Source organism: Capra hircus, chromosome 7 (assembly GCF_001704415.2).
Source record: "Capra hircus breed San Clemente chromosome 7, ASM170441v1, whole genome shotgun sequence".
In the NCBI taxonomy this organism is placed as follows: Eukaryota; Metazoa; Chordata; class Mammalia; order Artiodactyla; family Bovidae; genus Capra; species Capra hircus.
Window position 1 is genome coordinate 87779734 of NC_030814.1, and position 27662 is coordinate 87807395.

Here is a 27662-nt window from a genome sequence, read left to right on the forward strand (position 1 = left end):
CAATTAAAATAAACAAAAAGAAGGGAGAATACTGTCTTATTTGACTTCATCTGGAAATGCGTGTGTCACAGCACTCAAAATTTTCACTGCTCTGCACATGTCCACAAATCATCATATAATCACTATATTTTAGGTTTGTAAATAAATTTCAGCAAGCAGACTAATTCACAAATACAGAATGTGTAAATAATGAGGATCAACTGTACATATTAAAAGTACGTCTACAGATAGATTGCTTAAAAAAACTGTAAGCATTTCATAAAGTATTTTTTAAATATTATAAGAATGTTTAACTGATATCATGCAGTCATTCAGATTTTCACAGACTGAAGTAAAACATCAGACTAATACAAAAAGGAAAATATACAATCAGGACATACATTTACAATGGTTTTCTGATTTTTTTTCTTTTTGTTTGTTTTGTTGCCTGCTCTGTGCAGCATGTGGAATCTGTGTTCCCTAACCAGGGATCGAATCCAAGCCCTTAGCAGTGAGAGCATAGAGACCTAACCCACTGGAATGGCTAGGGAATTTCCTACAATGATTTTATAATTCATACATGTTGTAAATTCCAGGCAATGTTAACATTTTAAGGGGAGGCAATTCACACTACTTTACATCACAGCAATTATCTTGTAGGTATTTAACTCAAAAATTCATTAATCAAAATGCTGAGTTTAACCTAAGAGCAGAAACAGTATTATACCAGGAATGAGTCCCATGACAATATTTACTATTCTGGTAACCTCAGCTGGACCTATGATGACAGTGCCTCCTCAGAGCTCAAAAACAGACTCTTGGCCTTTTGCCACAAAGCTTGTGACTAAAGAAAAGAAACTAATCCAATAATGAAAGATACAGCTCAAAGTACAAGGGCAATGATTCAATGCTGGGTAATATCATAAAATGTGAATGTCAAAAAAAAAAAAAAAAGGCAGGGTTATTTTTGGCAATAAGCAAAAAGAATTATTCAAAACATATAACAATCCCAGTCCAAAGTCAACGAAACCTTTAATTAAACCATATTCAGGCTCATTTGACAACATGTATAATAAAAATGAAACAATACAGAGAAGATTAGCAAGGCTACCTGCCCAAGATGACACACAAATTCTTGAAACATTCCATAATTTTAAAAAAACAAACAATAAAAAATCATGTTCATACTATCCAAAGCAATCTACATATTTAATGCAACCCCTAACAAGATTCCAATCTCATTTTTCACAAAAATAGAAGAGACAATCCTAAAACTTGTATGGGACCACATAAAACGCTGAATAGTCAAAGCAATCTTGAGAAAGAAGAACAGAAGTGAAAGCAACATGCTCCCTGGTTTAAAATTGTTTTACAAAGCTATAATAATCAAACAGTATACTATTGAAATAAAAACAGAAATAAATCAGTGGAACAGAGAGCCCAGAAATATACCCTTGCATATATATGGTCAATTAATTTATGACAGAGGAGCCAAAAACGTAATATGGAGATAGGATAGGCTCTTCAATAAATGGTTCTCTGAAAACTGGACAACCACATATAGAAGAATGACTGGACCTTTATCTTATACCACAAACAAAAATCAATTCAAAATGGACTAAAGACTTAAACTCAAGACCTGAAATCATAAAGCCCCTAAAAGAAAACAAAAGGGGTAAACTCCTTGCCATCCATCTTGGCAATAACTGAAGATAACAAACCTTAACATGTATGTACTTAAGAGAGCACTGACATATGTAAGCTGTAAGGAAGGAGAGGAACTGGAATGAAGGCAGTCAAAAGGTACTACAAACTTCCATTTATAAGATAAATAAGAACTCAGGATATAAATGTACAAGATTAATATGATTACCACTGCTGTATGTCATATATGAAAGCTGTTACGAGTGAATCCAGAGTTCTCATCACAAGAAAAATATATTTTTTAAGTTCTTCTATTTTTTATCTATAGGAGATGATGGATGTTCACTAAACTTGCTGTGATAATGATCTCATGATGTGTGAACATGCGTATCACCAAGTCATGTCTGACTCTTGGCAACCCCATGGACTGCAGCCCACCAGGCTCCTCTGTCCATGGGATTTCCCAGGCAAGTATACTGGAGTCGGTTGCCATTTCCTTCTCCAGGGGATCTTCCCAACCCAAGGATTGAACCCATGACTCCTGCTTGGCAGGTGGATTCTTTGCCACTGAGGCACAGGGGAAGCCATGAAACTATTAGAGGAAAATGAAGGCATTAACACTCTTTGACATATATCGCAGCAATACCTTTTGCAATCTGTCTCCTAGAGAGAGTAAGAGAAATAAAAGTAAAAATAAACAAATGGGATCTAATCAAATTCAAAAGCTTTTGCACAGCAAAAGAAACCATGAACAAAATGAAAAGACAATCCACAGAACGGGAGAGAATATTGACAACACTGTGACCCACCTGGGATTAATCTTCAAAATTTACAAACAGCTCACGTAGCTCTAGGTCAAAAAATGAAGTGAAAGTCAAAGTGCGAGTCACTCAGTTGTGTCCAACTCTTTGCGACACTGAGGACTACACAGTCCATGGAATTCTTCAGGCCAGAATACTGGAGTGGGTAGCCTTTCCCTTCTCTAGGGGATCTTCCCAACCCAGGGATCGAACCCAGGTCTCCACATTGCAGGTGGATTCTTTACCTGCTGAGTCATAAGGGAAGCCCAAGAATACTGGAGTGGGTAGCCTACCCCTTCTCCAGTGGATTCTTTCCAACCCAGGAACTGAACTGGGGTCTCCTGCTTTGCAGGTGGATTCTTTACCAACTGAACTATCAGGGAAACCCTATGTAAAAACAAACAATCCAATAAAAAAATAGGCAGAAGACCTAAATAGCCATTTCTCCAAAGAAATCATACAGATGACCAAGAATTATAAGAAAAGATGCTCAACACTGCTAATTATAGAGAAATGCAAATGAAAACTACATTGAGGTATCATCTCAAACCAACCAGAATAGTCTACAAACATTAAATGCTGGAGATAGTGAGGAGGAAAGGAAACCCTCCTACACTTCTGGGGCAAATGTAAATTGGTGGAGCCACTATGGAGAACAGCACAGAGGTTCATTAAGAAACTAAATATAGAGCTACTATATGGTCCGGCAATTTCATTCCTGGGCATATATCTGGAGAAAAACATGGTTCAAAGGATACATGGACCCCAATATTCACAGCAGGGCTATTTACAATAGCCAAGATATGGAAGCAACCTAAATGTCCATCGATAGAGGAATGGATAAAGACACGGAAGTAAATACAGACAATAGAATATTACTCAGCCATTAAAATGAATGAAATAGTGCCATTTGCAAAAGTATGAATGGACCTGGAGATTAACATACTAAGTGAAGTCAGTCAGACTGAGAAAGACAAATATTATATATCACATCACTTATTTGTAGAATCTTAAAAAAAAATGGTACAAATGAACTCACTTATAAAACAGAAACAGACTCACAGACTTAAGAGAATGAACTTATGTGCTACTGCACAGCACAGGAACACTGCTCAATACTCTATAAAAACCTGAATGGGCAAAGAACTTAAAAAAAGAATATATATATATATAACATGTATATATATAATATATATAGAACATGTATATATATAACTGAATCATTTTTCTGTTCACCTGAAATTAACAACTTCACTCCCTTATAAAATAAAAATTTAAAAAAAGAGAAAGATATGTGGAAAATCTCCAAATACTTAAAAAAGATTTTTAAAATATATATTTTTAACGTAACAGTCAAAGAAGAAATCTCAAGAGAAATTTTAAAATTTTTGAATTAAACTTTCATTCAATATAACAAAACCTGTGGAATCCAGCAAAAGCAGTGTTTAGAGGGAAATTTATAGCACTGAATGCATATATTAGAGAAGAAGATAATTTGAAAGCAATAATCTAAGGTTTAACTTCAGGAAACTAGAGAAAGATGAAAAACATAAAACTAAAGCAAACAGGAAAAAATAAATTAAAATTCGATTAAAAATTATTGAAATTAAAGATAAAAATCAATAGATTAAAAATCAATAAAATAAAACCTGGTTCTTTGAAATGATCAAAGGTTCTTTGAAAATTTATACATTTCTATCCAAGATAACCAAGTAAAAAAGAGAAATGACACAAATTACTAATATTAGAAATAAAAAAGGGTCCATCACTATTAACCTATGGACATCAAAAGTATAATTAAGAAATAATATGAACAACTCTATGCTTGCAAATTTGATGATTTAGATGAACCAGAACAATTCCTTGAAAGATACAAGCTACCAAAACTCACACAAGAAGAAGTAGATAACCTGAAGAGTCCTATACCTATTTTTACAATTGAATCAATAATTAATAATATCTCAGCAAGCCAGGAATAAAGAGGGAACTTCTTCAGTTTGATAGACTGTGTAAGAAACTTAACTTCATATTTAATGGTGAAAAAGTTGAAGCTTTTTCATTCAGATCTGGTATAACGTAAGGATGAACCTTCTCATCATTGCTTTTCTACATCATACTGGAAGCCCTTGCTAATCCAGTAAGGCAAGAAAAAGAAATTAGAGGTAAACAGATTGGGATGGAAGACATATAAATCTGTCTCTATTCACAGATGAGCACTTATGCAGAAAATTTTAAAGAAATGGCAAAAATCTCCTAGAATTAATAAGCAGTTATAACAAGGCTGCGTAATATAAGGTTAATATATAAAAGTCAATTGATTTCTTATGTATCATCAATGAACAGTTGAAATTTGAAATTATAAACAAGGTATCACCAATATTAACAACCAAAAAAACCACCCTGAGATATTTACGCATAAATTTTTAAATGTATAAGATTTACAGGAGGAAAATCATAAAACTCTGATTAAAGAAATCAGAGAACATACAAATAAAGAGCAAGCTATTTCATGTTAATGGACAGGAAGTATTACTATTGGTGAGATGTCAACTTTTCCCAATCTAGTTTCAATGCAATCTCAATCAAAATCCCAGTAAGTTATTTTGTAAATATCAACAAACTGATGTGTTGGAGATTTGATAAAGTTTGGAGAGGCAAATGATCCAGAATAGTCAACACAACACTGTAGGAAAAGAACAAACATGAGGACTCATATAATCTGATTTTAAGAATTATTATAAAGTTACATTAATCAGTACGGCGTGGTACTACTGAAAGAACAGACAAATAGATCAATAAAACAGAAAGCTCAAAAATAGAGCCCCTGAAATATATTCAACTGATACCTGATAAAGGAATAAAAGTAATACAAAGCAAAGACAGACTTTTCAACAAATGATGCTGGAACAAGTGGACATTCATACACAAAAATACGCACCTAGACAAAGGCCTTATAGCTTTCACAAAAGATAAATAAATAAAAATGGATCATAGACCTAAATTGTAAATGTGAAATCATAATACTTCTAGAGTATAACATGGCTGAAACTTAATGATCTTATGTTTTATTTCATCATAAATTCAAAGATTCTAGAATATGGCTGAAGCAATGAGATCTCTCCTTTGAGAGAGGATTAAAAGAGGACAGCAGATTTACTTTCACTGTGGTTTAACACAAAAAGAGAAAAATTAAGAATATAAAAGGATCAAAGTTGAAAACAAACGAGTTCTCCTATTGTCAAATTTACTAAATACATGACTTCCTAGCCATTTCCATTAAAAAAAAAATATATATATATATATACACATGACATGTCTACAGTTTCACAGTAGCAATCTTGCAGTATCACAGGCTAAAACAGCCTTTTACTTCAAAATGCAGTAACTCATATTTAAACAAATAATCCAGAAGATCCCTGACCCAATAAGGTGCCATACAAGACGAGCCAATGAACAAAAGCGAGGTACATAGACTACTGGAGAATAAACTTTAGGTGGTACACAGATACATATTTTAAATTTTAATTATTATGCATGCATTTTATAGCTTACTTATCATAGCAAAGGATGTTGATTTCCCATTTAGGGTAATAATGCATCAAGTTTCATTTTTTAATACATTTATTTAGGTAGCAAAACAGGATCAATTTAGATCTGGCAATACTATGAACATCAACTATGAATGACCTTTGAAAATCACTGATATAGGTTATATCTGGCATGTATAATAGTGATCACATCAATGTTGGGCATTCTGCTAAGTACTTTACATATATTATTTTATTCTATCTTTACAACAATCTATTCAATCATCACTAAATTGAATTCACAGATTTTATGTTAGAAAACTAAGGGTCAAGAAAAGGCTAAAAAATCCACCCAAGGTCATCAGGGATAATAAAAGGCAAAGCCACAGGTCTAGATACTAAAGTCTTGAGTTCTTGCCCTACATGTTATACTATTTCTCTAGTGTAAAGGAGGAAAGACTGAGAATATAAGAGGACAAAGTAAAACTGAAGTGAATCTCTCTGAGACAGAAACACATCAGTCACTTAGTGTGATTCCCGACATAAGGTCATATGCAACATGTTTCCTTGCCTTAACTACAGTGCAGTTACAGCACTTGCTTGAACTTCAGGGAACAAGTTTTGTTGTGCCAGAAAATACTGCTAGAGAAAGGATTAAGCAACAAAGTTATATGGAACATCAAAGTTCATACTCCTTATATCCATGTATATTTTTGTATTCCATGTATCTAAGAATGTGTGATTACCGTCACTTAACCAGTCCCTACATTTAGGAGCCCAACAAAGGACAAAGCACATTTCTGCTAAAACAAGGGTCTCTTCTGGTTATAGCGGTCCAATGCTAGCAACAATACTACTGACTCCTCCCAAGTGTGCTTGAATTCCAAGCACTTTTGATATTTAATAATAAAAGGAGTCAATGGCCTACTGAATTACACCCTCATTTGACTATGGGACACAAAAGTTCAAAGAATTATATTTTATCAGAGTAAGTAAAGAAAATAAGTAAATTTTCCAGTGTACACCATGAAATAATTCTATATTATGAAAGGCTAGAGAAAATGTACCTGAATTCATTTAGTGCATCAACTATTCGATTATATGCCAAACTCCTCTGACTGGCATCAGCTGATCTCCGGCTCATTTTCATAGCCTTGAAAGCAATCAAATAGTTAATTCTTATACTGACCATGGGCAAAATATGGGGGGAAAAAGTAAAAGACAAAATCACATATTTCTATAACATTTTACCTACCATTCTTAACTAGAGATGTATAAAGAAGGCACACATATTTCTAGTGGCTTGTTTTTGCACTTTGGGTCATTAATGAGTATAATAAAATTCAAATTTTTCTGACGTTGGGCCTCTTAATTGAAAGAGAATATCAAAACACAAAGAATCTGACGTTGACAGTTTCTGAGTTACATAAAACTTTTCTCCCAAACAGATCCTAAAATGCTAACTCAGTAACAACAACTCCTGAGTTTCGCCAATATTCCATAAACAGTGGTTCTGTTAAGTAAATCCTTTTTTTAAACCTAAAACATAAATATTCTACTGAAAGAAATCTCAAGTTATTAGTAATGTTTGCTTTCTTAAAAAGACACTTAGCCAACGTTGAGAAGTCCTACTTTAGGTAGACAAAAAGATCAGGATTAGAATATGGTTATCCGAAAGAACTTTGAAATTTTTAAAAGTTTTTCAAAGAGAATGTAATTCTACATTACTTATGTAATTACACATTAATTTTTTAAATGTTCAAATATATATTTAAGAGAAGGTTAGACTACCTCAGGCTAGAATCATACATCTGAAAGCTTCATAAGGTAAAAGTGACAATTTTTGTTTTCACAAACTGCTGAGAGACTCCTAATTTATAAAGAAGTAAATATTCTTTGGCTAGAATTGAGCAATATTCTTCCTTAACTTTATGAAATAAAAAAATTTAACATTATAGATCTCAAAAGGTAGTACAGACTTTGAAATAACTCCCACAGTGCTCAGAAACAGAATCTATAGTTTTTCATTTAAAATATAAATAAGTGATAATTTGAAAACAGCCCTAGAATATAACTTATGTAGGTGTTTCAATGTTTACTATAGTCTATGATTAATTAACTATAGAATAACTTCTATTCATTTATATGAAAGTATTCACTCAGCTCTTTCAGTTTTATAAAGAAATGAGTTGTTAAAACATGAACAAATATACAACTGCAATGTGCCCTTTAGGGTGCAGAATGAACAAAGCATTAAAACATTTAAAAAGTAACCTCTAACAAGTTCTGTATTGCTTGATTATTTCAAGTTTTACACAAAGTTTAAACACTTTTCCCTGTAACTGAAATGTCAGTTCAGCCACGGCTTAATATTCTGTGTACTGACTTTGGCAAAAACTGACTACAAAAAACACAGTAGCAAACTGAAGAAAATGTCAGGAGTGTTGAACTTCTGAGAAACGAAGATGGACTTTACTCATCGCTCACTAAAAAGGTATTGCTAATGATCTATTTGTCTTTTAACAGATTTAATGTGAATAACTAACATAGTGCCTTCTTTAGAGGCACATGATCCTCAGGCACTAACGAGTTACTGAAATGTACCCTCTGCTTTCTAGACCATTCTAATTGCTCCTGCATCTCTTGTTTCTTTTACTAGTCTCTTTCAAACACGCTGCCACAATAACCTTAGAGCACAATTTGAAGACAGTCTAACAAAGTCAAAAATCCTTGCAAGCATTCTAGACTCCTTGCGATCTGGTCCACATTAACTCTGTTAGCCACACCAATTACTACTACTCACTGTATCCTTTCCTTTCTGAATTTTGTCACAAGGATTAAGAAATATAGTTATTTTCAATGATTCAACTTATAGGAATCTCATAAAACATAATCTGGAAAATTCACCAAGATGTTAACTGAAGTGTAGCTATAGCTGAGAAAAAGCAGATATGGCCTAATTAACTTAAATGGAGGGAAGCCACTAAAATGTATTTAAGAACCATTTATAATGAGAAATGTACATGTTAACAAGGATGAATTTTTCAAAACAGGCACATAATAAAAACAATATGAACACAGCACAGTCCCAATCAAGTAAAATACAATACGCATAGAAAAGGTCTGAGTAACAGTTTCAGCAAAATGTTAATGAGTTATCTTTGGGTGGCAACGATAGCAATTTTCCCTGTTACTCTGCTGTATCCATTTTTCAAAGCATTATGTTTAAAAAATTCTACAACTCCTTTAAGATGCAGTCCAAATGAAATATCTTCCCAGAAGGAAGTCATTTTTCTTCCCTATGAACTCCTTAAACACTATGGTTTTCCTTCTTTTTTATTTACTCTTACGTTCTTATATTCACAATTTTCTTTACATCAATTTATTACATGCACTATCAGCAGCATTTGACAGAATTGATCACTCCTACCTTCTCCGACCACTTTCTTCACCAGGCTTACACTGAAAGTACTCTCTTGTTTTTCCTTCTATTTAAATGGGCAATCCTTAGTCTCCCTGGCTAGTTCTCAGCTCCTCCAAATTTAACCACTGAAATGCCCCACAAATTAGGATCTCCTCTCCCTCTCAATCAGCTTCTCAGATTAAAATACCATCTATATACTGGTGACTGCTCAGCCTGGACCCTAAACTCTAGACTCACAATTACCTGGATGTCCAGGAGGCATCACAAACAAACTCCTGATCTTCCTCCACCAAACCTGTTCCATTTGTAGTTTTCCCATTTTAGTTCTGGCAATTCCATCCATCTTACTGCTCAGAAGAAAAATCCCAGTCCATCTCCATGATTCTTCCTTTTACAGCTCCAACTCAGTCCATCAGCTAATCTCATTAGCTCTATTTTCAAATATATCCAGAATCCAACCATTTCTCACCAATTCCATCATGAAACTGGTTGGACTACCCATCATCTCTCACTTGAATTATATTTCAATAGTCTTGTAACTTGGAGACAGCAATGGCAACCCACTCCAGTCCTCTTGCCTGGAGAATCCCATGGACAGAGGAGTCTGTTAGGCTATAGTCCATGGGGTCGCTAGGAGTCGGACACGACTGAATGACTTCACTTTCACTTTTCACTTTCATGCAATGGAGAAGGAAATGGCAACCCACTCCAGTGTTCTTACCTGGAGAATCCCAGGGACAGAGGAGCCTGTTGGGCTGCCATCTATGGGGTTGCACAGAGTCAGACTCGACTGACCAGACTTAGCAGCAGCAGCAGCAACAGCCTTGTAACTGATTCCAAAGCATCCAACATCACCCCTGGAAAATCTTTCTCCACCAACAGTAAGACTGATTCTCATGAATCATGTCATTTTCCTGCTCAAAACACTCCCATGGCTTCCTATCTTTCTTAAGTGCATATGCCCATGCTCATACAATGGTATCCTGTAAGGCCCTACATCACTTAGTCCGACTTCTAACCTAGCCATCTTGGCCTCCTTACTCCTCCTTACTGATGCTCAAGCATCAGGCTTACTTCTTTCCCTCTACCTGTAAAGTTCTTGTCTCAGACGGTTATACCAAATTTCCTCTGTATCTCTGGGTCATATGTGACTTTATCAGGAGCTTTCTTGACGATCCTATAAAAATTTGTAATCCTCCATCCAGCACTCCTTTAAAACCTTTCTCTTCTTTTTCTTCATAGTACTTATTACCATCTAAAATCTTATACATTCATTTGTTTATTTGCTGCCCCATGATCTAGAGAGTTGCTTTTTTCCACTCTTATCCTCAGTTGCTAGAAGAGGCCTGCCACATTACAGGCCCTCAAATATTTATTTATTGAATGGATAAATGACCTTAGATCTTTTTTTAGGCAAAAAGCTCCTTAAAAAGAGCTAAAGTCAATATTATGTGGCAGCCTGGATGGGAGGGGAGTTTTGGAGAATGGATACATATATGTATGGCTGAATCCCTTTGCTCTTCACCTAAAATTATCATAGCATTGTTAAATTGGCTATACCCCAATACACAATAAAAAGTTTAATAAAAAAAAAAAGAACTGAAGTCTACTTTGCGTCTCCCAGGTCACTTTGTAGGGTACCTGCACAGAGTCTGTTAATTTCTCTGCCAAATGAATAAAGACAATGCTTAAGCAAGAGAATAAGATTCAAAGGAAAATAAAAAATAAAAACAAACCATAAACATGGTTATGCTTACCTGTTCTATTGCACTCTTTAATTTGTTCATGTGGCTTTCAAACAGAGGAAAATGTGAAAAAAAGAATTCATTAAACTTGTTACTTTCATCTTCGTCTTTGGATAATGAAAAGATTACCCCAATTGCAATCTTCTTTTTCCTCACAATTCCTGGGTTAGGGCCACAGCTTTCATCTGACAGATTAAAGCTTTCTTCTACAGACCTTAAAGATAAATTTTTTTTTGAATTTTAAAAATATGAAAATGATTAAATTCACAATTCAATCTCCTTGGTAATTAAATGTAGACAAACTAAAGGTCTTGTAGTGTTTTATCAAGTAAATATAATTCATATCAATTATATATATCTTTGAGAAATATACTGGCTATTCCTTTATATTCATATTTTTCTAAGAAACTTTAACAGAGTCAGATTGGAAACATTTTTGTTCAATTATGGAAACAGTGACAGACTTAATTTTGGGGGGCTCCAAAATCACTGCAGATGGTGACTGTAGCCATGAAATTAAAAGACACTTGCTCCCTGGAAGAAAAGTTATGACCAACCTAGACAGCATATTAAAAAACAAAGACATTATTTTACCAACAAAGGTCCAACCAATCAAGGTATGGTTTTTCCAGTAGTCGTGTATGGATGTAAGAGTTGGACTATAAAGGAAGTTGAGTGCCGAAGAATTGATGCTTTTGAACTGCGGTGTTGGAGAAGACTCTTCAGAGTCCCTTGGACTGCAGGGAGATCAAACCAGTCCATCCTAAAGGAAATCACTCCTGAATATTCATTGGTAGGACTGATGCTGATGCTGAAACTCCAATACTTTGGCCAGCTGATACAAAGAACTGACTCACTGGAAAAGACCCTGATGCTGGGAAAGACTGAAGGTGGGAGGAAAAGGGGGTGACAGAGGATGATATGGTTGGATGGCATCACCAACTCAATGGACGTGAATCTGAGTAAACTTTGGGAGTTGGTGATAGACAAGAGAGGCCTGGCGTGCTGCAGTCCATGGGGTCGCAAAGAATCAGACACAACTGAGCGACTAAACTGAACTTAAAAAAAGTAAGTAACTCCAGTGCAAAACCAACCTAAAAGAGCCTGAATTTCAAGGTTTATAGACGAGTGTAATCTCTTCACTGTTCAAGAATCTACTTCTCCCCTTTTGATTCCAGAAGTAAAGTCAAAGATGAAGGAATAAAGGGAGTGAATAAAAAAGGAATCAAGCTTCATCATCTTTACTTATACTTAACATAGATTAAAAACAAAATTTTAAGAATGAATTAATTGGCCTGAATAGAAACATAAAAAACTAGAATATCAAAGCATGCAATAAATGGACCAATGACCAAAACAGAAGAGTTAAAACTATAAAACCTTTAAAAGAAAATATAGGATAAAAGCTTCATGATGTTTGATTTGGCAGTGATTTCTTGCCTGGAAAATCCCATGGATGGAGGAGCCTGGAAGGCTGCAGTCCATGAGGTCGCTGAGGGTCGGACATGACTGAGCGACTTCACTTTCATGTTCAGGATAACACCAAAAGTAAGGCAGCAAAGGAAAAAAATAAATCGGGCAACACAGAAATTAAGAACTGCTGTGTACAAAAAAGATCTTCACGACCCAGATAATCATGATGATGTATTCACTAATCTAGAGCCAGACATCTTGGAATGTGAAGTCAAGTGGGCCTTAGAAAGCGTCACTATGAACAAAGCTAGTGGAGGTGATGGAATTCCAGTTGAGCTATTTCAAATCCTGAAAGATGATGCTGTGAAAGTGCTGCACTCAATATGCCAGCAAATTTGGAAAACTCAGCAGTGGCCACAGGACTGGAAAAGGTCAGTTTTCATTCCAATCCCTAAGAAAGGCAATGCCAAAGAATGCTCAAACTACCACACAATTGCACTCATCTCACATGCTAGTAAAGTAATGATCAAAACTCTCCAATCCAGGCTTCAGCAGTACGTGAACCGTGAACCCCCTGATGTTCAAGCTGGTTTTAGCAAAGGCAGAGGAACCAGAGATCAAATTGCCAACATCCACTGGATCATCGAGAAAGCAAGAGAGTTCCAGAAAAACATCTATTTCTGCTTTATTGACTATGCCAAAGCCTTTGACTGTGTGGATCACAATAAACTGTGGAAAATTCTGAAAGAGATGGGAATACCAGACCACCTGACCTGCCTCTTGAGAAATCTGTATGCAGGTCAGGAAGCAACAGTTAGACTGGACATGGAACAACACACTGGCTCCAAATAGGAAAAGGAGTACGTCAAGGCTGTATATTGTCACTGTGCTTATTTCACTTATATGCAGAGTACATCACGAGAAATGCTGGACTGGAAGAAACACAAGCTGGAATCAAGATTGCTGGGAGAAATATCAATAACCTCAGATATGCAGATGACACCACCCTTATGGCAGAAAGTGAAGAGGAGCTAAAAAGCCTCTTGATGAAAGTCAAACAGGAGAGCGAAAAAGTTGGCTTAAAGCACAACATTCAGAAAACGAAGATCATGGCATCTGGTCCCATCACTTTATGGGAAATAGATGGGGAAACAGTGGAAACAGTGTCAGACTTTATTTTTTTGGGCTCCAAAATCACTGCAGATGGTGACTGCAGCCATGAAATTAAAAGACGCTTACTCCTTGGAAGAAAAGTTATGACCAACCTAGATAGCATATTCAAAAGCAGAGACATTACTTTGCCGACTAAGGTCCGTCTAGTCAAGGCTATGGTTTTTCCTGTGGTCATGTATGGATGTGAGAGTTGGACTGTGAAGAAGGCTGAGCGCCAAAGAACTGATGCTTTTGAACTGTGGTGTTGGAGAAGACTCTTGAGAGCCCCTTGGACTGCAAGGAGATCCAACCAGTCCATTCTGAAGGAGATCAACCCTGGGATTTCTTTGGAAGGAATGATGCTAAAGCTGAAGCTCCAGTACTTTGGCCACCTCTTGCCAAGAGCTGACTTATTGGAAAAGACTCTGATGCTGGGAAGGATTCGGGGCAGGAGGAGAAGGGGACGACCGAGGATGAGATGGCTGGATGGCATCGCTGACCCGATGGACGTGAGTCTGAGTGAACTCCGGGAGCTGGTGATGAACAGGGAGGCCTGGCGTGCTGCGATTCATGGAGTCGCAGAGTCGGACACAACTGAGCGACTGAACTGAACTGAACTGAATTGAACTGTGTATCTAAAGCAGTTTCCCAGGTAGCTCAGTGATAAAGAATCTGGCTGCCAGTGTAGGAGATGCAGGTTCAAGCCCTGGGTCAGGAAGATCTGGAGGAGGGAATGGCAACCCACTCCAGTATTCTTGCTTGGGAAATCTCACGGACAGAGGAGCCTGGCGGGCTACAGTCCATAGGGTCACAGAGTCCAGAGTCAGATACGACTGAGTGACTGAACACAAACGCACAAGTAGCAAAGTCGTATCAACAAAATAAAATGGCAACCAATGGAATGGTATAAAATATTTCAAAACATGTATCTGATAAGGGATTGATATTCATTCGTATATAAAGAACTACCACAACAACAACAATACACGTCTGAACAGACATATCTCCAAAGAAAACATAAACATGGCCAATAAGCATATGAAAACAATATCACTAGCTATTAGAGAAATGCAAATCAAAATTACAATGAGATATCATTCTACACCCATACAGATGGTTATTAATTTAAAAAAATGGAAATTAACTACTGATGAGGATGTGAAGAAATTAGAACTCTTGCGCATTTCTAGTGGTCGGGCGGGGGGGTGAAGAGGTGGGACGGGGGAGTGAAATTCCCTGGCAGTCCACCAGTTAGGACTTCATGCTTCCAATGAAAGGGGCACAGATTCAATCCCTAGTCAGAGAACTAAGATCCATCATGCAGCTTGGCACAATTAAAAAAAAAAAAACCCTGGCCATTTTTAGTGAGAATGTAAGTAAAACAGTGGGGCGTTTTGGTGAAAAATATAGCAGTTCCTCAAAAACAAAGAATTACGATACAATGCAGGAATTCCACTTCTGGGTATATAAGGATAAATTATGATTCCACTTAAACGATATGTAGTCAAATTTAAAAAGAAAAAGTTGCATAGTAGCGGCCAGGGGTAAAGGGAGGAAGGAATGGGGGAATTACTGCCTAATGTCTACAGAGGTTCAGTTCAGTTCAGTCGCTCAGTCGTGATCCGCTCTTTGCGATCCCATGGACTCATGCAGGGTTCAGTTGGGGGAGATAAAAAAAGTTCTGAATGTGAATGGTCATGGATGCACAACAATGTGAAGGTACTTAACACCACTGAACTACACTGATAATAATGGTTAAAATGGTATATTGTATGTTATGCATAACATAACACAATTTTTAAAAAAGTAATACACTTTAAAATTTTCCAGTTGCAGACTTTAAAAATACTAAATACATGTCCAGGCTCTTAACATACAAAATTGTGTTTAAGGAACTATTCAATCTTGTGGTAAAGTAAAAGTTCCAACTTACCATCTAGGAAATACCCCATTCTCTAAACTTGTTGTTTGGCTACGTCGCCAGCGTCGCTGGTAGCTGCTGGCACAACTTCGGGTAAGTGAGGAGTTTGGAGAGGGAAATGGTGTAATAAGCAAGCTGCTGAGAGATGCTGTCAAGTCAGAATAAGAACAAGTACAAAGTTAATAATAACTAAAAACAGGAACACATTTCTTTTTAATAAATTTAAACGGTGACTCAAAATTTCCATTTTGCTGAATGAAGCTCTAAAATCTCCATTAAAAAAAATATATATCATTGTTGGAGCAAGGTCCCAGAAAAAAAATCACTTAATAAAAGTGATTCAGCAAGAGATCCTGATATCCTTTTGCCATCCTCACTTTTTCCCACCCCACTCCAGAAGAAAATGCTATTTTGAAATAAATCTTTATTCCTTTGGTGATGACACTGTCTCCAAGCTTAGATGAACCTCTCTGCACAGGTTTATCTCAGAACACCTCATACAATAAACTAAGATTATTTTTCTCGCTAATCTCTCATTAGAACCTGTGCTCTTTAAGGATATAATCTGAGTGGGTGTTTTTTTGTTTTTTCTTAAATCCTCAGAATGTTTCAATAAAACTTCGTCAGACAAATTTTGGAAGAGTACATATCTCAAAGAAATATGTATAACACTGGTTCAAAATACCTAAGTTTCTCTGGGCAAGAGACAGTCTGACATTTTAAACCCAGTTAGGAGAAAACACGGAGAAGGAGATGGCAGCCCACTCCAGTGTTCTTGCCTGGAGAATCCCAGGGACGGGGGAGGCTGGTGGGCTGCCGTCTATGGGGTCGCACAGAGTCGGACACGACTGAAGCGACTTAGCAGCAGCAGGAGGGAGAAAACAGATGTAAGCAAATGTATTTTTTCTACTATGCTATTTAAGTAGTCTCTTGAGCAATATTATTTTTCTGACTGAGTGTGTATTCATCCAGGCCATGTTCCAACAGGCACATTTTTACTATTAAACATGAAAAAAAATTTAATTTAAAATACTCATCTCTGCTGTTTCTACAATTCTCGTTAGGCTAATATCAACACCAACGAACTGTACACATAAAATTAAATGATTAAAACAGATTAAAAAGGAAATCAATGTCAGGTAACAGTGATCTCATAAAAACCGGATTAACACATGAACCTATCATTACCAGAGCGTGCTATGCCACTGTCTCTGTCCTCATTCAGGTCTCTTCCAGGCATGTCCATTGGGTTGCTGTGAACTGTGAATCAAGACAAAAGTGTGACTTATAAAACATAGTGCTGTTCAGGTTGATGTTCCTTTTAAAATAGCAAACTAAATCATGCTCATCTCATTGCATTCCTTTATTTTTTTCAATAGCATGGCACAAACCCAACACCAAGAGCTATTCTTCAGTTGAACAAGCTTTGAGATCTATGTGTAAACAATCTGTGACATAATATATAAAGAAGCAAAGGGTGACTAAAATAAGCATTTTAGAAGCACATTCAATGACATGAATATATTCACAATATACTACTACATGATAAAAAGGCGAGCTACTGACCAGTAAGAACAATGGCTGCTGAGGCTAAGTGATTGGCATATGATGGTTAATCTACTGTTCTGTCTATATAAATGTATGCTTTAAACTTCTATAATAAAAATTAAGAAAACTGAACAGTATAATCCCAATTTCGTTTTAAAACAAACAAAAACTAAGGAGGTATTTCTGGTTGACAAGATGGCTAATACATATTTTTTGCCTATTTCTCGTATTTTCCAAATTTTCTATACTGTATATACATTGTTTATATTTCTAAGAAAAATACATACTAATTAAAACAGGAAGTTGGATACAACTTCCTGGATACAGAAGCATGAACACAGTCTACAATCATCTATTTAGTGATATCAATATAAACAAATATAGTCAGAGATGTCTTTTATAGAATATAATGGTGCTTGTTCATCTGAATCTTAGCTCCAAGAGAAATCATTTTTATGGAATAGTGTAGATCAGAAATTGCACAACAACAGTATTTTCTGTGATTGATGAACTATATGATACAAAAGCTACTCAGCCATGGAAACAAGATAGTATCACATTAGAAATTCAACTGGTATTTTAAGAAATAATGTTCATACTATATTTTGGTTTAGGATTCTAAAGTTAAAATCATTATTACATAATAAGTCAAGAAATCACAAACTGAAATTTCATGAAAATGTCATTTCTACTCATAAGTTAGTTTCTGGAAACCTTAACAACATATTCAATAGAAAGATATTAAGTTCTTAACTGCACACCTTCCCCAAATGCATTTCTCTACTCTCTTGTTTCCACAGCATAACTATGAATTCTAGCCGCTGGGGCACACCAACTAGTCTACCCACACAGCACATGGCAAACCTGCAAAGAAAGAGGCGCTCCTGATCAGGCGGAGCGGACCCTGTTCAGAGAACGCCCGCCTGGGGCTGCAGAACTGTGAAAGACCTACACGGCAAAAACGTAAAATACATATGAAAGAGGGCTGTTAGAGAAGCCACAATGCGTCAGGAATAAAAGGTGAGCTAAGGCAGCACAAAAGCAGACCAACAGATATGAATGGAAATCTTTAAGTAAGAATAATTCAAGCTGACTTCCTATTTTTGAAACAGGATGGTTTCCCTCTGGCCATGGCTTATGACACCGTAACAATTTCATGCCTATTAAGTCCACATACAGTAATAAAATAAGCTTCCACTATGTAAGGTAAAAATTATTTTATAAGCTTCCACTATATAAGGTAAAAATTATTTTAAATGTTCAATCCTTTCTCATCTAAAACAATATTTTTAAAGATTAAAAAAGCACAGTGATGTTATATACATAATTTGATATTTGCCAAATGAATTTATCCTTTAAAAAATCAATTTTAATATTATAGTACTATGTAACTAAAATTAAGAAGAAAACCTCCTAAGCGCTTGGCTAAAAAAACTGTACACAACATAAAACAAAGGGCAAATAAAGAAAAGCGGTCTACTGACAAATAAGTATGGATCTGATTTTTCTAAACTAGTGCTAAATTATAAATTAATGGGAGAAACCAGAGCTCCTAGAGCAGAGGTCAGCCACTATGGAAGCAGGAAAGCCAATGCACCTGTCAGGGCCAGACTCCCAGCTGCTCAAGGCAGTAGCTGCCACACACTTGACCAAGAGAAGGCAAGAGTCTGAAGACCAAGAGAGCGTAACATTAGAGCCTGAAAGCAAGCACCTGAGTTACTTATTAGTTAGGGTTAGTCCAGATGGCCTGAAGAGCCACCTAGGAGGTTGATCCAGGACAGAACTGACAGCTTTACTGTTTTAAAAAAGTGACAAATGCATTTTTAAATTGTTAACAGGTATTTTTCTATAACAAGAGTTTCTATAATTACAGCGAATGTGCAGCAATCCTTCCATGTTTCATTGTTCAGTTCTTCCTTCAACTTTTCCTATTTACCTCAAAACTTACCTGCTCTCTTTAATCTCATTCCTTACTCTTCCTTACTCTGAGTATATGACTTTGTCTCCTACAGTATGCGTATGTATATGTGAGTACACAACAAGAATCACCATATGGGAACTCTCGTTTTCCTACACTGCTATCTCCAGACTTAATTCTTACTCATCCCTGCCTCCTTCCTGCCTGAGCAGTAATAATAGGTAACATCATGCAAGCCTTTCTTTGTGCGAGGCCTTAGTGAAAAATCCCAAGATGGGTCTCTCTCCCTCCCTTTCAAAGCTAATTCTAAATCAGCTAGACCCTTCAAAAATTTTACTTTACCAGTATCACCTCTATTTCCAACCTCATTTTCCTTACAAACCTTTTCCATCAACATTTAAATACTGTCAGAACTCTTTTCCCTTCTCCCCATATATCTAATCCTGTAGTTCAACAGTTCTTAAAATGTGGTCCAAGCACCCTCTTCAGGGACCCTGCAACCCTTTCATGGGATTACATTTTATTACTGGTGTACTTCTCCCAACAAACTTCTCAACAACTCTTTATCCTCACTGACACAATCTTATTCTAGGTCCCCATTATGTGTCACTGGACTATTATAAGCAGTCTTCTAATATGGGTCTTTTCTCAATCCCACTGGCTCATCTGAGTCCTTTCCCAAAGCAATTAGAATATTCTTTTGCAGATACAAATCTGACCTGATCATGTTTCTATATTCTGAAAACTCCTCTGTGGTGGCCTTGAGAATGCACCACAAAGCTCTCCAGCTATAAGAATGGAAATTGGCCAAGCACCCCAGCTGCTGTGTTTTTAAATCCATTGCCAGATTTGGGCAAGGTCACATACCCCATAGCCTGCTCCTAGTCAATGACTGAAGACAGCAGGTATAACAAGGTAAAGCCCACTTTAGCAAGACATGGGTCACTTCTGACAACCAAGTATAACTCAAAGACTTGTCCACAGCCTTATCAAACCTTCCCTGGACTAGTGTGGCATGCTAAAACATGTCCACTCAAGCTTTTATTCCTCTCCTTCAATTAAGGTCAAACTTACACCATAATCTGAGGGCTCTCTGAACCCTTCCCAGCTTCCTCTTTATTTCTCTCATGAAATAATAATAAATGTTATTATTTATTAATACTAAAATCTGTGCATGTTTAATCTTATTTTGGGACCTGTTAAAAATCAGGTGGAAGACCCAAACTAACACATTCTTCCTGGCACCCAACTGCTCAAAGAATAACTTGAAACTTCTCAGTGTGGCGGCCCACTATCTCCGTCATGATCTGACTCGTGCTCATTTCTTTACTTCTTTTCACTTCCTTTAACTCATATTCACACCGTGCTCCACCCACACTGATGTATTCACACTCTCTACATTCACTGTACCTACTGCACTTAGGTCTATGAACATACTATTCCTTTTTCCTAGGACATTTCTTCTCCCAACTGTCAGGCAAATTCTTCAAGTTTAAGCTCACTTATTTAAGAAAGCCTTTTTTGACTCTCTAAAACTGAACACGGTGTTCCTGCTCATTTCTAACACATCATGCTCTTATTCTTACCCAAGAATTAACTACAGTATACTGTAACTGAATACAGTATCACAGTATATAATTTCGCTAACTATAAATCCAATGAGGCAGGAACTGTGTTCACCAGTTTTCTCATGGCCTAGCAGAGTGCCTGGCATATAATAAGCGCTTGATAAGTATTTGCTGATTAATTGAAAATTTAAAGAAAAAAAGAAATGATATTCAAAGATCCTTGATTCAATTAAGAATGTACAAGAAAAAGCTGTTCATGAAAAAGTCTATGCTTTGTTAAATGTATTACTTTTGTATTCCATATTAAAACAGAAAAGCTGAGTATATCTAGCATCTATGGTGTACTTTACCTTTATACGTGATAATGGATTTGTATTATTAAACAGCTTTTAATAAGCCCCTTTAACTTTGAAAAGTGTCAAATTATTTAAAAAAAGCACTTCTGTCATATTTTTACTTTATTAAAATGAATGAAATAATCGAGTTAAGAAAAAGTAGAACTTCTATTTTTCTATAAAATGCATGCTTTCTAAATCACATGCCATACATTGTAACTAGCCCACAGTAGGTAGTTAATAAATGGTTGCTATTTGAATGAACATGAGTTATTAAAAATATATAATGCTATAATGTTAGAGTTGGGAGAAAAAACTTTTCAACTAACATGTATAACTGATATCTATTGACTGAAATTACAAATAAAAGTTTTTAGTAAACAGGGAATGAGGAAAATATTCATCCTATGCTAACTGCTGTCTACTCTGACACACTACAGTTCTTTATGCACTGGAAATATGGTCAGAAGTAATTTAGCTGATCTTTGTAAGATACAACAAAGGACCAGATATTTTAGAAATAGTTTGTCTCTTTAAAATGCTGAACTTAAATAACAAATGGCTTCCCCAGTAGCTCAGTTGGTAAAGAATCTGCCTGCAATGCAGGAGACCCCAGTTCAATTCCTGGGTCGGGAAGATCTCCTGGAGAAGGGACAGGCTACTCACTCCAGTATTCCTGGGCTTTCCTGGTGGCTCAATTGGTAAAGAATCCGCCTGTAATGGGTTTGATTCCTAGGTTGGGAAGATCCCCTGGAGGAGGACATGGCAACCCAGTCCAGTATCCTTGCCTGATGAATTCCATGGACACAGGAGCTTGGCAGGCTACAGTCCATGGGGTGGTAGAGCCAGACACGACTCAGAGACTTTCACTTTCAAATAATAAAAACAAACTAACCAAATTACCAAATGTTCTCTTAAGAAACATCAAATTTTGAATATCTGCTCATCTGAATTACAAGTCACAAAAACAAGCACCATTTTAAAATTACTTTATATGGTTGTAGAAAAGGAAAGGGTGAAAGTATAATCCCTGTCTCCCTCAGCTGAACTATTCAAGAGAACTAGTAAGGGCTTTTTACCCCAACAAAAGCACTTTTCAAGACGCATCAAAATTAAAAACAAAAAACAAATCAGATATTTCTTCAGCTGTTCCCTTTTTTCAGACACAAAATAAACACTAACTTCAAATATAAGAAAATCATATTTTTCAAATAATACAAATATTATAAAACTTGCAATTTAAATCCCTTTTCCACTTCTAATATTTGAAATCCTTTGGTGTTCTAAGAGATCTACATTAGTAAGAAGATTTTCAAAACATACAAAACCATTTTACCTATATTTCCAAGTAGTCCATTAATGACTGTATTATCGGCTTTTAATGTACTGTTGTCCTGATTAATGAATTCAAGACTGTCTTGAAGCCTAAGGGGAAGGAGGAAAAAAATGAATACCGAATCTATTTTATGCTCTTAATGGCAATTCTTTGTATACCTCAATAAAATTTTAAGTGTAAAACACTGTATTTAAGTTTCCCTATCAGTACTATAAATTAGTCATTTAAATTAGGGGTTGGGTACAGCATGAGGGTTAAATTAAGCCTGCTGCCTGTTTCTATAAATTAAATTTTATTGGAATACAGTTACACCCGAGTGTTTGTCAACAGGTGAATGAATAAAAAAGACTGTCATGTTTATGTATGTGTATAGACACTGGACTAGTATTCAGTCATGAAAAAAGAGGAAAGCCTGCCATTTGCAACAACATAGTTGTTCCTGCAGAATGTAGAGCTAACATACTGGGAGCTATGAGGCACAACCAAAAAATTAAAATAAATACAAATTTTAAACTTATTTTAATTTAAAAATTAAAAAAAAAAACATGAAAAAGTGATGGTTACCAAGGATTGGGAGGAATGGAAAAGAGAACATAATGGTCAAAGGATACAAACTTTCAGTTATAAAATTAACAAGTTCTGGGAGTCAATGTACCACTAACTAATAATACCACATTATCAATACTGGAAAGCTGCTAACAGAGTAAATCTTAAAAAATTCTCACCATAGAAAAAAGAAACGGTAATTATGTGACAATGGCAGTGTTAGCTAAGGCTATGGTAGTAATTATTCTGCAACATTTAATTGTATCGAATCATGGTATGTTTCAACAGAGCTAGAAGGGAAAATCTGGCTACCATTAACTTTCAAACTTAAGGGATAGAAGAAAATCTGAATTTACGCTGCAGTCCTAAAAGCAGCCTATTAGCTTTCATACTTTGCAGATCTTAAACAATTCCTTTCTCCTTTCACCCATAACTACTTACGTATTGAGACTTCCACAGATGCTGCTGCCAGTCCGTGCAGTAAAAACTTTGCTGAGCATGAGCTGTGGAGGGGAACTATGAAGAAAAAGAGAGGGATAGACAGAAATCAAAACTGAAACACAAGGATCTCTTCAATTTATTATCAATAAAAATGTTTAAGTCACAGAGATGTTATAGCGTAGTTATAACAGCCATGAAGTAGCATTAAACCCATAAAACATCATAAACTGAGTATCTGGCATGCTCTGAGTGGAGGCTATAAGAAATTCTCCCATCTTTAAGAAAAACTGAGTATTTTTAAACGGATTCATTAAGAAAAATCAGAAAATCCCTCACCGGATCTGATGAATTTTTAAGGTGGATCCTTTGTAGCTCATTGCTACTGAGCCAAACATCATCTCTCCAAGCATATTGGCATCAGAAGAGCACCGAGAACCCTGAACAATAAGCATAAACATTAACAAAATCATTGAATTTAAAACCTATTTCAAATACTAATTTTTATTAAAAATTTCTCCCCGATGGCTCAGTGGAAAAGGATCTGCCTGTACTGCAGGAGACGCAGGAGATCCAGGTTCAGTCCCTGGGTTAGGAAGATACCTGGAGAGGAAAATGGCAACCTACTGCAGTATTCTTGCCTGGAAAATACCATGGACAGAGAAGCCTGTCAGGCTACAGTCCATATGGTCGCAAAGAGCTGGACACGACTGAGCACACACACAGTTCCACAGCTCTCACTGCAGTTATTCTACACAGTGTTTTTTTTTAAGTTATTTGACATTGTATATATACTGCTCTGCAGCTTAATTTTCTTCATTTTACGCTGTCTTACAGATCTAAGCATACTGTTACACACAGAGTCTTTTTAAGAGCTGCATAGTGTTCTGCTATATGAAAATACCAGTTTACCAAGCCAGTTCCCCTTACTGACATACTGACAGGTATTTCAGTCACTTTCTGTTTTTTGCTACTACAAATAATGCTCAAATATCCTTAACCATATATCATGCATATGCAATGTTCCTCCACGACAGATAACAAGAAGTAGAATTCACTGAACATGCAGAACAGATTTTATCATTCCTACCATGCAAAAACAGGCAATCACAAAAAGGGTAATTTGGACATATTCCGCATCCTTTAAAAAACATTTACTTTAAACATCAGAACGTCTTGTTTATAAAGAATTCTGTTTTTTAAATTATTTCTTTCAATTATTCTTTAATTGTCCTCATAGGAGTCAAAAAATCTAAAAACTGACTCAGGCACTGGTTACTATTTAGATACTATAGCAAATACTACTAGTTACCCAACAACCCACCAAATATCTTATTTCTTATTTTCTGAAGTCTAATTTGTTTCAGGGAAGCAATGTGCCCAAGGGAAAAAAAATTGCATTTCAGAGCCTCCCATGCAGGTAGAAGGTTTAGAGTTGGTCTCTATATTCAAAGAGTTAAACCAATGGTTATAGTGGTAGCTTTCAGAACTATCCATTTGTATGCATCCAACACAGTCCTGGTCAATGGAATATAAATAGAAATCACTGTAGATAGAGATGCTACAAGAGGACCACAAGCCAACAAGTATGTACCTGTTAGCTCTAAGTAGAAAGATAAGCAAGCATCAGTCTCTGAGGCCATCCTGAAGCCCATACATTATCGTGCCTAGATGGCCTCTCTCCAGACTTGCCATATGTAGAAAATCACTGTTTCACAGGATGACCCAATGCAATTACTAACCAATACAATTATATAATAAAACAACTGATAAGGAAGAGGACCTATAACTAAGATAGCAAATAAGGCTCATGCACAAATTTCACTAAGCCATCCTACCACAGGAAATCAAAAATTAAAGGAGTTTTTAAAAATAACTAAAAGATTCTTCTGAAGGTAACAATAAAGTGATGAGGACCACGATTTTACAAGTGGAAGCCAGGGAATAAATATAATGTGATTCTCTTTTACTCTTTTGCTTGTTACTACCTGCCTTGGGTTCAAAAATCTGTGTATTTACATTCTGTCATCTTTCTTAAGAGCATCTTCAAACAGCAATCCATTTCATTATACATATTATTTTTTATATTTGTTTCTATACATTCATTAACATTTTTTCTTTCTTAGTGCTGTAGTCTTAACTTTGTTTTAATAAAGGCACAAAGTTATTTTTTAAGGAAAAAAAGTCACTTTTACACACCTAGGTTACTAAAAGAAGCAACTCATCTATTCTTGGGATTTGGTTAAGACAACATTTTTTTTCCAGGCACAGAAGTTTGGGAATTAAGAACAGTTTAGAAAGAGTAGGATAATTGTTTAAATGATGAAGTGGTTTGTTTTTCTTTTAAGATCAACAATGTCAATCTTTCTTGGCAACCTAAATTGCTTCTGGATAACGAGAGAAATGAGAATTTTCTCTTACAAGCTCATTTCTGTCACAATGCATCTAATACATTTTATTTTGACTAAAAATAGTATTTCTTATATTAAGCAAGCTACACAAATTTAAATATCAAAGCATTTATACATTTTAACACAAAAGTAGAAAAGAATCCTCAGGAGGCAAAATTCAGTAAAAATTAACTGGTACCTAAATTTTATAAAACCAGGTATCAATAGCTTGCTATCAAAGGTTCTCTCTACCTGTTCTAATACATACCAAATGTTATCATGACTGTCACTGATGTGTTATATATTTTAATGTGTCATAATTTATAATTAAGGTTATAATTAAGAAAATTTTTTTAGAAAGTTTTTTTAATTTGAAAGGTCAATTCTTTGTAAGTACTCATTGCTGAATCCAATAATCTGCAATACCCTATAAATCAAAGATGATATTCTACTTACCTGAAATAACATTTTATCAAGTGTAGTGAACTATGTTATAATAATTCAATGCCTTCTTGCTTTAAAAAAAAAAAAGAAAAGCGGATTTCCAAGACCATGAACCTACTCTCAAAACATCTGGACATATGACCTGGGAATCGGTACTTAAAAAACTTTAGGAATTTTTAATGCAAAATGAGAATTACAATCACACACTGCTTCAGAGTTTCTACTATCTGGATCCATTTGTTAATACTCATATTTAACTGCATAACATTAGAAAGAAAGGAAAGTTTCTACAATTGATCAAATGAGAAAACTTGCAAACTGGTGTAAGTATGATGATCCTATATAACATAGCACAGCACTATTAAGAACTTGTTAGGGTGTCATACCTAAGATGGAAGAGGAACAGAGAAGAGCAGAGAGAACTATGTAGTACCTCGTAATATCTGGATTTTTATGACTCAGATCTCTTTCATATATGCCATTTATGTTGATGTTGTATAAGGGTTAGTTTCTATCCAGACACAATTACCTAACTATAAACAATTTAAAAATCCAGGATTCTATTTTAGTACTGCTAAATATAATATACCTGTGTTTCATTCATGTAAGCCTGAATGACACATTAGATGACATTTGCTTAGTTTGATCATATGTGAAATAAAACAACTTGTTCCTATTTAGTCACTAAATCGTAAGTTTATACAGAAGTTCCTATGTAGTCAACTGGCTGGTTAATTTTATATTTTAAAAGAAGAGCCACACTAATTTTCAAAAATGAAAACTTATTTCATACCAAAGCTGAACTCTATTATTTTATATTTATCTTAATATTTCAATAATTTAAAAGTACATAAAGTAAGGAATGATTCTGGTGGTCTGAAAAATATGAAATGGGAAATTAAGAGGAGCAAATACCCCTGGCTACCTGTGCCTGAAGCTCTCTATACTTCCCCTATCCTATCAAAGTTCATAAACTTACTTATTTAATATGTCTCTCCAGCTATACTACAAGCTCCAGAAGGGTAAGGACTAGTCCCAGCTATATCCTCAGTCCCGAGGATGATACACAACATATTGTAGGTACTCAAAAATACTTGTGAATAAATAAGTAAATGGCATCAGCGATCTTACCTGATACTTAGGACACTGGTCTTTCACATCTGAAGATGCAGTCAGGGAACTGTCTAAAGAGGAAGAACTGTCTCCTCCAGGTTTCAGCTGGCAGCATTTCCCAAAGACTTTAACTTGAGCGTCGCTACAGAGCTTCTGAAATGGAGACATTATTCCCGTTCATATTTTAACATATCTTCCACCATATTAAATTACAGTATAAAAATTTTTGGAAAAACCAAGGATGAAATAATGTAAAATAATATAACTACATCATAATGGTTAATTGCATTTTACTGTATTTTCTCCAGAACAGTTTTCTATTCTTTACCTCATAACTATGATATTTGTGGAGTTCTTTTTTACTGTATTTTTCTCATAAAAATTATTAAACCAGGAGAAATTTTCTATATTATAATGGTCT

The 27662-nt window shown here is 35.6% G+C and overlaps 1 protein-coding gene across 2 annotated transcripts in view; it reads right to left on the reverse strand.

The window, feature by feature from the left end:
* FNIP1 (folliculin interacting protein 1) overlaps positions 1 to 27662 on the reverse strand; it is a 122559-nt gene that overhangs the window by 33886 nt on the left and 61011 nt on the right. The window contains exons 3-11 of one of the 2 annotated variants that reach the window (XM_018050722.1): positions 27260 to 27394; positions 23634 to 23734; positions 23298 to 23372; positions 22311 to 22399; positions 18018 to 18101; positions 16794 to 16865; positions 15618 to 15753; positions 11132 to 11333; positions 7018 to 7103 (exon numbers count right to left, since the gene is read on the reverse strand). In XM_018050722.1, coding sequence (XP_017906211.1) covers positions 7018 to 7103; positions 11132 to 11333; positions 15618 to 15753; positions 16794 to 16865; positions 18018 to 18101; positions 22311 to 22399; positions 23298 to 23372; positions 23634 to 23734; positions 27260 to 27394 — 980 coding nt within the window. The remainder of the gene's footprint in view (positions 1 to 7017; positions 7104 to 11131; positions 11334 to 15617; positions 15754 to 16793; positions 16866 to 18017; positions 18102 to 22310; positions 22400 to 23297; positions 23373 to 23633; positions 23735 to 27259; positions 27395 to 27662) is intronic. The other variant, XM_018050723.1, reaches the window with a different exon arrangement.